This window comes from Panthera pardus, unplaced genomic scaffold (genome assembly GCF_024362965.1).
Source record: "Panthera pardus isolate Hobbes unplaced genomic scaffold, ASM2436296v1 HiC_scaffold_11, whole genome shotgun sequence".
NCBI lineage: Eukaryota > Metazoa > Chordata > Mammalia > Carnivora > Felidae > Panthera > Panthera pardus.
The window spans coordinates 90671970-90687437 of record NW_026526666.1 but is presented as its reverse complement, the minus strand read 5'-3'; the positions used below and the strand labels follow the sequence as shown (position 1 = coordinate 90687437).

Here is a 15468-nt window from a genome sequence, read left to right as displayed (position 1 = left end):
GAAATGAAGAGTTGGAAGCCGAACCTACTGAGCCACCCAGGTGCCCTGGGAAGTTACATGTCACTACTGTGGTCATTCCGCTCTGTTTTTCTGTGCAACATGCCTTAGCCACACCAGCTAACGAGTTCCCTGTGACTATGACATGTACTCAGTCCTCTGCTTGGAATATTTAGTACAGTTCCTGCATGGAAACTCCTTTGTGTCCTTTAGGGCCCAACTCGGGAATGCCCTCCTCTGGGAAGCCCTTCCTGACTTCCCCAGGTACCTCACATTCTGTTGTAGTAAAGATTGTAACTTATTTAATGATTGCTTTTTGTTTGTTTATTGATGTGCTTAATCTGAAGGCTCTACCAATCAGATTCCTGAGGGTCAGGTTCTGTGGGTCCTGAAGCATAGAAAATTTGAAGGCACTCTTTAAAAATATGGAATTTACAGGGGCGCCTGGGTGGCTCAGGCGGTTAAGCGTCTTGATCTCGGCTCGGGTCATGATCTCACAGTTCATGAGTTCGAGCCCCACGTCGGGCCCTGTGCTGACAGCTCAGAGCCTGAAACCTGCTTTGGATTCTGTGTCTGCCTTGCTTTCTGCCCCTCCCCCACTCATGTTCTGTCTCTGTCTTTCTCAAAAATAAACATTAATTTTTTTAAATAAATTATAAACACAAAACCAGATTTGAAAGTGAATATTTAGAATGAGAAAAAAATCATGACAACTTTTAAGGTTAAAATAACTGACAAATAGCACAAACAATATAAATCCAAAACAATAATAATTTTTCTTGTCCTTTTTTTTTTTAAGTGTTTTTTTTTTTTTAATTTTTTTTTTTAACGTTTATTTATTTTTAAGACAGAGAGAGATAGAGCATGAACAGGGGAGGGTCAGAAAGAGAGGGAGACACAGAATCTGAAACAGTCTCCAGGCTCTGAGCTGTCAGCACAGAGCCCGACGCAGGGCTTGAACCCACGAACTGTGAGATCGTGACCTGAGCTGAAGTCGGACGCTTAGCCGACTGAGCCACCCAGGCGCCCCTAAGTCTTTATTTTTAAGACAGAGAGAGACAGAGCATGAGTGGGGGAGGGGCAGAGAGAGGGAGACACAGAATCCAAAGCAGGCTCCAGGCTCCAGGCTCCGAGCTGTCAGCACAGAGCCTGACATGGGGCTTGAACTCATGAACCATGAGGTCATGACCTGAGCCAAAGTCGGACGCTTAACCAACTGAGCCACCCAGAGGCCCCAGTAACAATTTTTCTTAATCGACTGCCCAACACTGTTCTGTAATACTCTCTTACTTTTTTGGCTACATACTCTTGTCACTTGTGTGATAACTGTATGATATTTTCTTTTTTTTTTTAATTTTTTTTTAACGTTTATTTATTTTTGAGACAGAGAGAGACAGAGCATGAACAGGGGAGGATCAGAGAGAGGGAGACACAGAATCCGAAACAGGCTCCAGGCTCTGAGCTGTCAGCACAGAGCCCGACGTGGGGCTTGAGCTCACGGACCGCGAGATCATGACCTGAGCTGAAGTCGGACGCTTAACCGACTGAGCCACCCAGGCGCCCCTTTCTTTTTTTTTTTATGTTTTATTTATTTTTGAGACAGAGACAGAGCATGAGCAGGGAAGGGGCAGAGAGAGAGGGAGACACAGAATCTGAAGCAGGCTCCAGGCTCCCAGCTGTCAGCACAGAGCCCGATGTGGGTCTTGAACCCGTGAACCGTAAGATCATGACCTGAGCTGAAGTCAGGCGCTCAACCCACTGTGCCACCCAGGCACCCCATATTTTCTATAACAGGACTAGAAAGATAATTCAGTCTTTCCCCTAGCATGATTGATCAAAATTAGTTTTTTATTGGGGCACCTGCCTGGCTCATTCGGAAGAGCATATGACTCTCAATCCTGGAGTTGTAAGTTCTAGCCCCAAGTTGGGCATACAGACTGTTTAAAAATAAATAAACAAAAAAATTAGTTTTTGTTAGTGATCATTTACATTTTTTTCTTCAGCTTTGCATTTTATTATTGATATGCTTATTTGTGCCCTTAAGGATTGCTCTCAAACTTGGGATAAACTCTACCCACTGTGAGCTGAAAAATTTGGGAGGATTTTCCATAGAGTAGCTTCTGGCTTCATACATTTCAAACCTTATTTCTCCTCTAACACCCTCACACCTGGCGGGCCAGGCATGATAATGACCTCTGATTCTGTACCTTCATATCACAACGCTGGGGAGGACAGCACAACGGGTGTGAAGGGCATTCCTGGAAATTACTTCGGAGCATCCAGAAATAATACAACTCTACCTGGAAGAAGCTAGGACCTCATTAACACATCCTTCCAAACCCAAACCCAAACCAACCTCCATTTAGCCAGATTACAAAAATGCCCATGGCATTGAAGCGAGGTGTGACGGAGGAGATGGGGTGGAAAGAGACAGCGAGCGGTCTGAACTGACGGCGGTTAGAACATCTTACTTCTGCAAATTTTACAAAAACATAAAACCCCACGCAAATAATGTGTCCTAAATCTTCAGCTTCACAGGCTTCGTGGTACATCCGCTCCTGCTGAGGTGGACTTGGGTCCTCTCAGAGTCTCCCCCAGGCCCAGCCTTGGACAGCACATACACAGTAGGGCAGAAAGGTAGCATCGAATGTCAGCTCTGGAAGGGACAACTGTTACAGAGCTTTGGGGACAGTGGTTTTAACTTTCTCAGAGAGTCCTGGGACTCTGAAGTGGGGTCTCAAGGCTTCAATTAGGGACTTCTTCAAACATCGTGCACCTTTGTTTAAATAGTAATGACATTAAGCGTCATCACCCAGCACTGGGCACTTTACTATGTAAAAGACACTATTCTTTTTTTTTTTTTTTTTTTTTAAGTTTATTTATTTTTGAGAGAGAGAGAAAGCAGGGGAGGGGCACAGACAGAGGGGGACAAAGGATCCAAAGTGGGCTGACAGCAGACAGCCCAATGCAGGACTCACACTTATGAACTGTGGGATCATGACCTGAGCCAAAGTTGGATGATTGACTGACTGAGCCACCCAGGCGCCCCCAGACACGATTCTAAGTACTCCCCCTGTATCAACTTACTGAACTCTTACAACAAACCTAGGAAGTTGGAACTATCATTACCCTAGTTTACAGGTAAGGAAACAGACTCAAAAAGTTCCGGTTTTATATATTAATGTTCCATGTAACATACGTTCTGAAAAAAATTATTGTTTTTCTTTAAGATTTTATTTTTAAGTAATCTCTACACCCAACATGGGGCTCAAATCTACAATCCTGAGATCAAGAGTCACATATTCTATTGACTGAGCCAGCCAGGCGCCCCACGAAAAAAACGGTTCTAATGACAAATTTTGGAAAAACCTGAAATGGTCCAAGCTCTTTCTTTTACACCTGGGGAAGTTAAACCCAGCAAAAGGGAAATCATATGCGCAATACTACCCACCTATTCTCATTTTCTGGATTCCTGCTCTGCGCCAGGCGCTGTGCCATGTATGTCCTAGGGCTTCAGAGATCAACAAGACCCTTGTGGAACACAATCTTAGTCGGGGGCCAATGGATTATATACACAAGATATAAGTAAGCCAAATAATTCGAGTGCTGAGATAATAAAGGCGGGGAGATGTGACTGAGTGATAAGGAGGGAGAACACTAATTCAGATTGAGAGCTGGTCTAGGAAGTGTGGTCTCAGGAGGTGACATGTGAGCTGACACCTGAGTGACCTGAAGAAGCCAGCCATGGAATGCTATGGCAGAAGAGCATTCCAGGTGGGAGGGAACTGTGAGTACAAAGGCCCTGAGGTAGAAATACTTTTTGGTAATAGAATGAACTCCTTCATCATTTGCTGCCTTTTTAGAGCCCTCAGAGCGGCCCTTGGATGTCCTGGGCTTCTCTCAAGCTCAGCCCTAAGATGCCGATTTGTCCAGAGAGCAGGTCTCTGAGGCTGTGGGTGCCCCTCCCAGAAGCCTTGTGGCCGAACCGGATCTGAGTTTCCTGGTTCCCATCTGGCATGGGGTAAGCAGACATCTTCCCCGCCTTCTTTCCCCAGGCTCCAGCCTCAGCCCCAAATCTCCATGGCAACTCTGGACACAATCCTGATCTGAAGAAGGATCTAGAGCACAAAGATCACTGTGAAGGGACCAGAGAGCTGGTGGACTTACCTCCCTTGCTCCTCGTGTCCTGCCAGCCAGGTCCCCACAACCTGGTCTCCCCAAAGACCCCAAACCGAAGATTCTGCAGGTCTGCCCCACTGCTGGGCACAGCAGGGCCTGGATGGAGGCTTGTCTCCCGCAGCTGCCCCAAAGGCTGCTCCTGTTGGGGGCAGCTGCCCTGGCTGCATCTGCTCTGGAGACAGGTGAGCATGAGGGGCCTTGGCTCAGACGGGCAGGAGATGTGGGTCCCACCACCCTTAGAGACTGTATTTCCCCAAGATGGGCTGGGACCCCTTGACTTGGAGGAGGTTGGGAACCCCTGTGCCTGGTCTTGCTTAGTACCCCCAAGTCCACCCCAAATCCCTCCGGAAGGCTGGAACTCCAAATCACCAGAAGCAGGGGTCTGGGGGTGCGTGTGGGGGGGGGCAATGGACAACACCATGGGCTTTGAGGTCAGACACCGTGTATTCACACTCCCACGCCTCTTCTCACATTTCCACCCCTGAGATCACTGTTTCACCTCTCAGTGTCTACAGTAAAATGGGAATAAGGGCCCCTTAAGGGACTTTTATTATTGTGCATATGAGATAAATGTGTGAGACACTTAGCGCCTGGCACATAGAAAACACTCAATTCACTCACTCTTGAAAACTCCCTCCTCTCCTGCGTGCCTCCGGGGCACATTCTGGCTTTACTAGGTCCCCGCAGATTTGAGAAAATGCTCCCATATCCTGAGCCCTGCTGGTGAATTGCTTCCCCAAAGACCCACGTCCTGGCTGGTCCTCAAGACCCACTCATGCCCCTGCGATGCACCAGAAAAGCCACCTCCTCTTCTCTATCGTTGCAAAAACTCAGAGCTAGTTTGATTATTTACGCATGATCTCATTTAATCCTCACAACAACTCTGTACCAATGAGGATGTTTTGGGATGTAAGTAAACAGATACCAAACTAATGCCCTTAAAAGGACATTTATTATTTCACTCATGGGGCCATAGATAATTCCAGAAATGGTTAATTTAGCAGCTCAACCGTGTCAGTGATGCTGCAGAATTCTCATGACCTCATCTTTGCAAAATGGCTGCTGCAGCGCTGGCCATTGCATTCTCAGTCAACCACTTTCACAAGCAGGAAGAAAGAGGGTCCTCATCACACAGCTCTCCCTTTTCTTTTCCTTTTTTTTCTTTTTTTAATGTTTATTTATTTCTGACAGAGAGAGAGAGACAGAGCGAGAGTGGGGGGAGGGGCAGAGAGAGAGGGAGACGCAGAATCTGAAGCAGGCTCCAGGCTCCAAGCTGTCAGCACAGAGCCCAACGTGGGGGGTTCAAACCCACGAACCATGAGATCATGACCTGGGCCGAAGTCAGACGCTTAACCAACTGAGTCACCCAGGTGCCCCTTTTCTTTCCTCTTCTTTTTGTTTAATCAGAGAGGAAATCCTTTCTCAGTAGCCCTCAGCAAACCTTCAATCTCATTGGCCAGAATCAGGTCACATACCAATCCCTAAACCCTGCAAATAGAATTAGGATCACAAAACCTGGTTTAGGCCAATGGCCAGGAAGGCTGGTACGTTGCTCCCTGGCAGCTGAGAGATACTAAGATTCTTCTAGCAAGGAGCAACAGGAAAAGTCTATGTCTGCTCCCTCCTCCAATAAGATGCTAATTATAGCTAACGTGGGTGACACTCATTAAATGCCAAGCACTGTCCTGAGCACCGAATGCTTACATGTCCACAGTCCTTTAGTTTCAATTCCAAACCATGAAAAGCTCTGAAAACTGAAATTCCTTCTTAACTAATTTACTGAGACTTCCTGACTCGAACCGACAGGGGGCTGTTTCTTGTCTTCATTTGCCCTGCTTAGGGTTATGTATCCCTACACCTGCTCTAGCAAATGCGTTTGATCATGGAGGTCAATTTCCTGCATATACACCACCTTATCTTTCTAAACTCTGGAAAATTCTGAAATGAATCCTAGAGTTTTTGAAAAAGAAATTGAGGGGGGCGCCTGGGTGGCTCAGCTGGTTAAACTCACATCATGATCTCGCAGTTCCTGATTTCCAGCCCTGCCTCGTCGGGCTCTGCACTGACAGCTCGGAGCCTGATGCTTGCTTCGGATTCTGTGTCTCCCTCTCTCTCTGCCCCTCCCCTGCTCGTGCTCTGTCTCTCTCTCAAAATAAATAAACTTAAAAAAAAAAAAAAAAGAATAAGAGCTTGAGGACCTGAATTTAATTATTTAATCCTCACAAAAATTCTGAGATTGCGCATTCCATTTTACCGATGGGGAAACGGAGGTTCGGAGAGGGTGAGTGACTTACTTGGGGGTCACACAGCGGGCAGGGCTCAGAACCAGGCCGCGCGGTTCCCGAATCCGTGCTTTTCCCTGCAGCCGACCTGGTGGACCTCTGCGGGCAGACGTGGCAGGGGGACGGGCTGCTGCTGCGCTCGCACGCCGCCTCGCGCAGGTTCTACTTCGTGGCCCCGGACACCGACTGCGGGCTCTGGATGCGGGCGGCGGCCCCCGGCGACAGGATCCGCTTCCAGTTCCGCTTCTTCCTGGTCTACAGCTTGGCCGCGGCGCCGCGGGCGCCCCCGGGGCCTCCGGCGTCCAACGCCTCCTCCCCGGAGCCCGCCGACCCGTGCGCCCCCGGGTCCTACCTGCAGTTCTACGAGGGCCCGCCGGGGGCGCCCCGGGCGCTGGGGGCCCCTCTCTGCGGCCTGACCATCCCCGCCCCGGTGGCGTCCTCCGGGCCCTTCCTGGGCCTCCGCCTGCTCACCAGAGGCCGCCAGCCCCGCGTGGACTTCGTGGGCGAAGTCACCTCTTTCCGGTTGGGTGGGTTGGGGCTGTGGGCCGGGACCCGGACCTCCAAGCTGGGGGCAGCTGAAGGCGGGGGGCGGGGGGGGTGCTACCCGGGGCAGCGCGCTTGGCGCTAGAAGATGAGGGCGGGGCCTAGGAGCAGGGCGGGGCCTAGGAGCAGGGCGGGGCCTAGGAGCAGGGCGGGGCCTGTGGGGTGGGGTGGGGAGGAGGACTGGCGGCTGGGCTCGCGTCCGCGTAAGGGGGGCTCCAGACCCAAAGAACCCCCCCAGAAATCTGACTTCCAGGGACTTGTGCAGCAGACCTCCTACCAGCCCCTGACACACACACACACACACACACACACACACACACACTGACCCGCTCACAATTCTCACTCCCACAGGGCTCCCATACTCTCCCACATCCCACACCTCACACCCACACTCGCATACCCTGCACACTCATTCACTTGACCCACACGCATACGCCTTACGCCCAACACCCACACGCACGCACCCTGCACACTCACTCACAACATTCATTCACGCGACCCCCTCCTGCACACTCATTCACACGACCCCCCACCCCTCACACCCAACACCCACATTCTTGCACATTGTACGTGTGCATATAACCCACAACTTTGCACTCGTTTACACACCTCACCCACCCACGTGCCTCACATGCTGCACACTCACACATGTGGTTCCCCTCATACACACCTCACACACACAGTACCACTTTGCACGCTTAGATATGACTCACTCACACGCTCTCAAGTTCACACGAGGCTCCTGTGTCCTGGGTCAGCGCTTCAGATGATTGCAGAGGGGCCGAGTTAGGACTCTCGTGACTGAGTGACAGCCGCTTAAGCAAGGAGAGGGAACTGATCTTAATTAATAGTAATTTGTTAAGCATTGCCTTTGCCCCTTGCGTGCCAGATCTGTTTCTCCCGGCAACACCATGCCCGTCTTCTTGTCCTCATGTTTATGGATGGGAAACGGGCCCGGGGAAGTTAAGGCAAGTGCCCAGGTCTCCCTGCTCACACACGGAGCGACGGGGCTTTATGGCTAGAGTACGTCCTCTTGCTCAAACTGAATTCAAGACCTTAGTCCCGACAGGCCGCCCCGGATTGGAGACACTCACTTACGTCGCAGCAGAGGCTGTGTCCAGTGATGGTGAGCAGGTGAATTGCCAAAACTCAGGATTCCAGAACCACAGAGAAGCTTTACTGCCAATTCTGGCAAAATATCCAGGCTGGAGGATTGATTGATTTTCAAAGGTTTTTTGTTTTTTGTTTTTTTGTTTATTTATTTATTTATTTTGAGAGAGAGAGAGAGACAGAGAGACAGAGACAGAGAATCCTAAGCAGGCTCTGCGCTGTCAGTACAGAGTCTGATGGGGGGCTAGAACTCACAAACCATGAGATCATGACCCGAGCCCAAACCAAGAGTCAGTGAGCCACCCAGATGCCCCCAGGTTGGAGGATGAAACATGGGATGTGAGCGCTTTGAATAAAGAGTGTGGCGGTCTCTGAGGGCCTGTGCAGGTTCACCGAGAACTTGATCTCTGTGTGCTAGGCCCTGGAGGGCCTGTAACACCGAGTTGGTCGGGGGGTGTCCCCAGGCCCACCTCCTTCTTCCCTGGCCTTATGCCTGGTCTGATTTTGGATTTTAAATTCTCTCTCTTCCCCATTAGAGTTTCTGGCTCTGGGAGGAACTATATGAAATTTGCACTCTGGTTTTTTTTTTAATGTTCATTTATTTCTGAGAGAGAGAGTGGGGGTGGGGACAGAGAGAGGGGGACAGAGAATCTGAAACAGGCTCTGTGCTGACAACAAAGAGCCCGATGCAGGGCTTGAATTCATGAGCCTTGAGATCGTAACTTGAGCCGAAGTTGGACGCGCTGAAATTTGTAGTCTAAATCCTCAGGGACAAGACCGGTGGTGCCTGGGGTCCCCTTTCTGGCTCCTGTAGACTGTAGCATGCCCAGGGGCCTATGACGTTTTGTAAACAGCAGTCACTGGCTGGTTGAGAATTAACCTCTCACTTCTCCCTTTCTCCCTGTGGCCTTGCCTTCTTGCAAGATGCAACTGTCAGCCAAGGACCCAGGAATGCTGCCGCTGCTCATTGGACTCCCAAAAGCAGGTGGCAGTGGTGAAGCCTTATCACAGCTTTGGCTTCCTTAGATCAGTCTTGTCATCTGAATGAAGAAAGGCCCATTGCACATCTTCAGGCCACACACGCAGTCCCAGTCACTCACGCCTGCAGGCACACCCTATCGGGTTCACGCACACACTCTTACACTGACACTCACCCATACACAACCGCACTATTTGTGTTTTCTTTTATATTCACTCTTACATCTACTATCTATCTATATATTATTCACCTTCATTTGTAGATGAAAAAACCCAACTCAACTTTGTTTAGCCTAAGGAGAATGGTGGGGGGGAGGGGCTATAACCAGGATATTAAGGCGTTGGTTCAGGTGTAGCTGGATCCAGCAGTTTAAGTAATGGCACCTGGGTTCTGTCTCTTCTCTGTCTTTGCCTTGTGGGAGTCTGTTTGGCCTCCATCTCAGGCAGCAAGATGACCCTGTAGCTCCAAGTCTCTGGTCACCATTACAGCTCTAACTTCAATGAAATAGCGAGCATCTTTTCTTAATGGTTCTAGCAAAAGTTCCAGGGCCAAATCGGATTAGTTGTGTGAATCACGTGTCCATTCCCATGGCCAGGAAATGGAATGCTCTGATTCCCACGCCCAGCCCTGAGCCATGGTGCTGGTCAGTCCCACCTGAACCAGCTTTTCTCCACAAAATGGGATGCTGGGTGAGCCAACTTCTCCGCACGCCCCGTGCATCGAACCATACAATTCAGCCCCGTACATACACGTTCGCCGGGACGACGCAGGCTATGTGCACGCACATGTGCAGACACACCTGCACACCCTCTGTGTGCCACAGTGTTTATGAGCATGGGACGGAGTTTCTACTCTGCTACTTAGATACGGGCTGTGTCGCCTCGGTCACATGACCTAGCCTCCCCGGGCCTGTCTTCTCATTCCTAAAATGGGGTTCATAACAGTGTTTCTCCCACGGGGTAATTGTGAAAAGCTGACGGGCTGGGGTGTGAGTGGGGTACTTAGAACCACGCCCGCCATGCAATGGGGACTCGATAAATGTTAGCCATCGGCATCGTCCCTGTGACCGGGCGCCCGTCTCCCATGAAACGCCCACCCGTGCTCTCTCCTGCTCGAAGCTCCCACGTTCCCTCACTGCAGGGCTGCACATCCCTTTGAGTCATGGGCTGCCTCAGGGTCCTCACCTCCTGCCTCCCCTCTTGGCCCCAGGATCCTGTGGTGCCTACTTCCGCTGTCGGACCGGCAGGTGCATCCCGTGGAGCCTGGTGTGCGATCGCTGGGGTGTGGACAACTGTGGCGATGGTAGTGACCAGGCATCCTGGCCACCGGCCGACTGCAGAGGTCAGTCATGGGTGAGGCCTAGGCCCCACTGAACAGCTAGGAGGGGAGCGGGGCTGACTGCCCTTCCCTGGGGCAGGGCATCAGCGGGGAGGTCGGAGGCAGGGGCATGGCAGGAGAGAATAAGGTGAAGCACAGTAGGGAGGAATCTGTGTAGACGGGACGACCTGAGGATCAGAGCAAGCGAGGGCCGGAATGATGCTGGAGAGGATCTAATTCAGCTGCTTCCAAAATCCAGCTGCTTAGTGGTGGAAGCTTTTCCTAAGTGGAATTTCGCCCAGAGGCCCAAGCCTCAAAAGGAGAGATGCTCTATTTAACTGGACATGGAGGCCCAGGCCCTGGCTGACTGATGTTTCACCAAGGGACCTGAGTTGGACCTTCAAGACTTAACTCTGGAAACCACGGATCCAGTCTGACTCACACATTTTATGTATGGGGAAACTGAGGCCTGGGGAGGAGAAATGACTTGCCCAAAGTCATAGAGTCAGGGAGAAACATAACCAGGAATGAGCTCTGTGGACAGAGCGGGGACCAAAATAGATCACTCGGGAAGATCCTTCCTGCAAATCTAAGATGCCGCCTCCTGCAAACAGGGCTGGCATGCCCTGTTGAACAGGTTGTTTACCGCAAAATGCCACTTAGCTGAAGGGTGAAGGCCAGCTTCCCAGGACCCCACGCACTTACCTGCCAGGCCACTCCTCAGCCTACTTTGCAGGTTCACCATTATCTGCCTGACACTCTGTGCTTTGTGCCCGAGGCCCCATTCCTATACCCTCCTTTCCTCCAGCCTCTCCATGCCCATTCCTCTGGTGGTCTCCTTTATGTGACATTGCCATCTGGACTTGTCTTTGAACTCTAGTGACACACCGACCTCCTTACTCAATCTCTCCATGTGGCTGTGTAGGTGGCGTCTCAAACTTAACTTGCCCCAAACTGAACACCTGATGCACAGCCCTCCCCCATCCTGCTCTTCACCGGCATCCCCTGCTCACCAAAACTGCTGTCACCTTCCCTCCTTTCCTCTCAGCCCATAGCCAAGCCATCCACATCATCAGAATTTGATGTTCTGCTCGGGATGAGACTGGAGTTATGGGTCACTGGCAGGAAGACCCCGGGCCAAGTGTCCTGTTCATCACCCCGTATCCAAAGCACATACTGCCAGCACCAGGTGGTGTTTGTAAGGTTTCTCCACGGTTACCTTTGCTGCCTCCCCTTTCTCTACTGTCCTCTTTGGAAGAAGTCACCCCGTGGGTCGCACACGTTGGAGTGGGGAGTGCACTCCCCGCCAGAGGGGCCTTTGAAAACAGCCCACGTGTCTCCAGCGCTCAGAACCCTCCACATGCCTCATCTGTCAGCAGAAGCAAAGCCCTGCAAAGCCCCGCGAAGCCCACAGTCGCTGTTCCTTTTGTCCTGTGGCTCCTCTGGCCCTTCCCCACCTCCCTTTTGCTTCCTCCCCGCCTCCACGCCAGCCCCCCCTTCCCTTCCCGTCCCGCCTTCTGGCCTGGGCTGAGCTGTCGCTGCCCTGAACCTTGTTTTCGGGGGTTTACCTTGGCCTCCTGTGGGTTTCCACTTAAGTATCTTAGTGAGTTCCTTCCTGGCCCCTTTATTTAACATAGCACCCTCTGTCCACAGACAGGTGAATGGATGAATACAATAGGACATGTCTGCACAACGGAGTATTCTTCCGTCCTAAAAAGGAAGGAGATTCGGACACATGCACGAACATGCAACACAGCAATGAACCTTGAGGACACTGTGTGAAATGAAATAAGCCCACGTGAAAGGATAAATACCAGGATTCCACTTACACGAGGCACCCTGAGTAGCCAGATTGTACACACAGAAAGAATGGTGGTTGTCAGGGGCTGGAGGGAGGGGGACGGGGAGTCAGCGTTCCCGTGGGGACAGAGTTGCGGTTTTGCACCGTCTGGAGATGGTGGTGATGGTCGGGCAACCATGTGAATGTGCTAACGCCACTGAACTGTATGCTTAAAAATGGCTAAAATGGTTCATGGTGGTATATATTTCACCACAGTGAAAAAGGAAAGAACGCTGACCCTAGCCAACCTGCCCTGTCCCTTCCCCCTCTTACTGTCTCCACAGCGCCTCTCCATGTGACATGACAGAATTTGTGCTCCGTCTCGGCACCCTAAACCGGGTTTGTCCATTTCACACACTGCCGGTTCCTCCTGTCCCCAGGGCAACGCCTGGGGGGCAGTAGATGCTCAAGAAATAGTAGTCAAATGAGTGGAAGAATGGCCCTCTCTCTGCCTCAGTTTCCTTATCTGTAACATGGGGATGATAAACCTAAGGTCTCAGAATTGTCATGAACCAAGTGAAATACTGCAGGTAAAGAGCTCAGCGCCTAGTACAGCGCTTGGTGCCCAGAAAATGCTCAAGACAGATACATCCTCCTCCTTTAAAAAAAATTTTTCTTTAACATTTATTCATATTTGAGAGACAGAGAGAGAACATGAGTGGGGGAAGGGCAGAGAGAGAGAGGGAGATATAGAATCCAAAGCAAGCTTCAGGCTCTGAGCTGTCAGCACAGAGCCCGGCGCGGGGCTCGAACTCACAGACCGAGAGATCATGACCTGAGCCGAAGTCAGCAGCTTAACCGACTGAGCCACTCGAGCTCCCCGATACGCCCTCTTTCTTGGGAAGTGGCTCCATCCGTCAACCCCGGGCGCTGGAGCTCCAGTCCTCCCCTATCACTGCTCTGTGATCTAGACAAGCTACTTAACCTGTCTGTGCCTCACTTCCCCTATCTGTAAAACGGAAATACTAATAGTAACAAGAGAGGTTTAGGGAGGATTCAGTGAGACCGAGTCGAGTCCTCAAAAGTTCTCTGTTACTCTATCATTTCCCGCTGCAGGTCCCTCTCTGGTGCCCAGCCAGGCGAGGGTTACAGATGGCCATACCTCCCAGCCCCTGACGCCCTCCCCAGCTCTCAGGTCTGCAGGCCCCCTCCAGATGGCGGCCGAGAGGAGCCCCCTGGCCGGCCGGGCCCTCGAAGAGGGGGATACAGCAGCTCCTCCGGGAGGTATGCAGCTCTTGGTTCCCACCTGATCCCATTCCTCCCACCACGGTCACACCTGTCCCTCTCTAGGTGACAGGGATAGGGCAGCAGGCCCAGGCCGAAGCCTGAGTGGACTCTCCCTTTCCTTCTGCAGGTCCCCGGCTCCGGGCCGTGGCACCGGTCCCTTCGCTGGTCCTAGCCTCCACTGGCCTCCTTGTGGGCCTCGCCTGGTGCTGCTGCTTCTCCAGCTGGCTGGCCTGGCGGGCTGGTGCCCGTGGCCTCTGTCCCAGCTGCACCATCTGTCACATGTGTCCTGGCCAGGTGGCTCCTGGGGGGCCGCAGCCGAGCAGGCCGACCTTCCAGGGACAGGGAGGACGTCCCTAGAGGCTGTGGCTTCAGAGAAAAGAGAGCCGGCTCTGGGGTCAGACGGACCTAGGGTTCTACCCCGTCCCCAGGAGGGCCGTCTGACCTTGGGCAGGTTGCCTAACCCTCAGACTCAGGCTGCTCCTCTGGAAAATGGGAGGATTCCTGCCTCACATGGTTGTTGTGAGGAGCTACCGGCGGGCCCTCTGCTGGATCCGTGAAGGGCAAGGAGCAGGGGGGCCTCACTCCCCTGAAGCCGCTTCACTCCACTCCCAGACCTCACCTGCCCGGCTTTGCCCCACCCCGGCCTACCCTCGGGTGCCACCGAGTCAAGCCCTAGTCAGAGGCGCAGCAGACCGCTCTGGCGGGGATAGCACCGTTTATTAAGAAAGATCAAGACACAGACCACAGGAGGGTCCCTTCTAGGACACAGAGGCCAGGTGTCCTGACCCCACATCTGTGGACTGCTGGAGGGGAGGGCACGTGCTCCCATTTGGGCCCTCAGGCCTCCACAGACGGGGCAGGGCTGTCGTGTCCCCTTCCTGTCCCTCCCAGCCATGAGTCCCGGCATCCCCCACGCAAGGCACTAAGTCTTTTCAACCACCGATGCCCTCCTCCCCCCATGTCCCCTGGGCCTTCACTTCCAGATCAGTGGGGGGATGTGGCCTGCTGTGGGCGGGGAGACCCTCTCAGTGCTGGGTTCTGCCCTTAGCAGCTCCTGGTGAGAGGTGGGGTGGACTTTCCCTTGCAGCCCCTGAGGGCGGGGGCCCTGGGCAGGTGTCGGGTGTTGGGGGCGGGGGGGGGGGGGGGGGTGGGTGATCCAGGAGGACTCGGTGGGAGGGGGAGGCTGCCGGGGCAGGTGGCCCGGCTGGCCTGGAGGAGGTGGAGGGGGCTGAGACACGGGCCGGCAGGGGGTGGGGTTGCCTGCCCAGGAGTGAGCTGCCTTTTGTTCCACAGTTGGCACTAAAGAGCTTTCCCCGCCCGGAGGCGGGTGGCAAAGGCAATTGCGATGCCCCCCGCCCCAGGCAGCTGGTGAGGCACCAGCTGGAGGCCGAGGTTGGCTCTTGTAGGACTGGGGGGCTGCCCGAGGGCTGCAGAACTGGACGGCCTGGCTCTACTTGGGGGCGGGGCTCTGTTGGTGGTGACAGTTCTGAGCCCAATCGGCCACCACGGTGTCTGACCCCAAGTCCTGGTGGTCCTCTGAGGCACCAGCTCCCATCCAACCTGCCCTACCTGCCAGCCTGCGGCTCTGCCCAGGTGTGTTTGTGCGTGGGGGGTGGTGTGCCCACCCTCCAGGCCGGCCCAGGGCAGTAGCAGCAAAGCGTGGCATTGCCTCGGTTCCTTACAAAATATTCATAATAATAATATTAATAACAATATACTCGACGTCGTGGGGCTGGGATGCTGCCCGGGAGTCCGTGTGGGGCGGGCGGCTGCCTACGAGGGGCAGGGGCGCGTGCTGGCCCCCGCCTGGGCGCGGTGCTCCAGGTCCAGCGGCTGTGGGGGCGGGGCGCCGGGCCGGGCAGAGTGCAGCACCAGGTTCTTGATACAGCCGGTGATGCCCGTGGAGAACCTGCCCCCGGTCAGCGTGCTCACGTCGGGAGCTCCACCTTCGGGGATGAGAGGCAACGGGGCTTGTCAGCTCGGGGAGCCCGGCG

At 53.1% G+C, this 15468-nt stretch overlaps 3 protein-coding genes across 3 annotated transcripts in view; 1 reads left to right on the top strand and 2 right to left on the bottom strand.

Annotated features, from left to right (window-relative positions):
• Positions 1-6604, bottom strand: part of USP48 (ubiquitin specific peptidase 48) — a 115561-nt gene extending 108957 nt beyond the window's left edge. Inside the window, exon 1 of the mRNA XM_053898845.1 lies at positions 6471-6604. The gene's annotated coding sequence lies outside the window, so the exon portion shown is untranslated. The remainder of the gene's footprint in view (positions 1-6470) is intronic.
• Positions 3999-14184, top strand: LDLRAD2 (low density lipoprotein receptor class A domain containing 2). Its single transcript, XM_053899171.1, has 6 exons — positions 3999-4358; positions 6542-6985; positions 10300-10431; positions 13304-13471; positions 13602-13715; positions 14087-14184. The coding sequence occupies exons 1-6, from the start codon at positions 4277-4279 to the stop codon at positions 14182-14184; spliced, it is 1038 nt and encodes a 345-aa protein (XP_053755146.1). The 5' UTR covers positions 3999-4276.
• The window catches only part of HSPG2 (heparan sulfate proteoglycan 2), a 99757-nt gene continuing 98461 nt past the window's right edge, over positions 14173-15468 (bottom strand). The window contains 1 exon segment of the mRNA XM_053898846.1: positions 14173-15420. Within this exon segment, the coding sequence (XP_053754821.1) occupies positions 15248-15420 (173 nt within the window). The 3' untranslated portion in view covers positions 14173-15247.

Coding starts and splice junctions, on each gene's coding strand:
- LDLRAD2 (XM_053899171.1), top strand. CDS start 4,277: ATGGAGGCTTGTCTCCCGCAGCTGCCCCAAAGGCTGCTCCTGTTGGGG. Junction 4,359..6,541: donor TGCATCTGCTCTGGAGACAG/GTGAGCATGAGG, acceptor TTTTCCCTGCAG/CCGACCTGGTGGACCTCTGC. Junction 6,986..10,299: donor AGTCACCTCTTTCCGGTTGG/GTGGGTTGGGGC, acceptor TCTTGGCCCCAG/GATCCTGTGGTGCCTACTTC.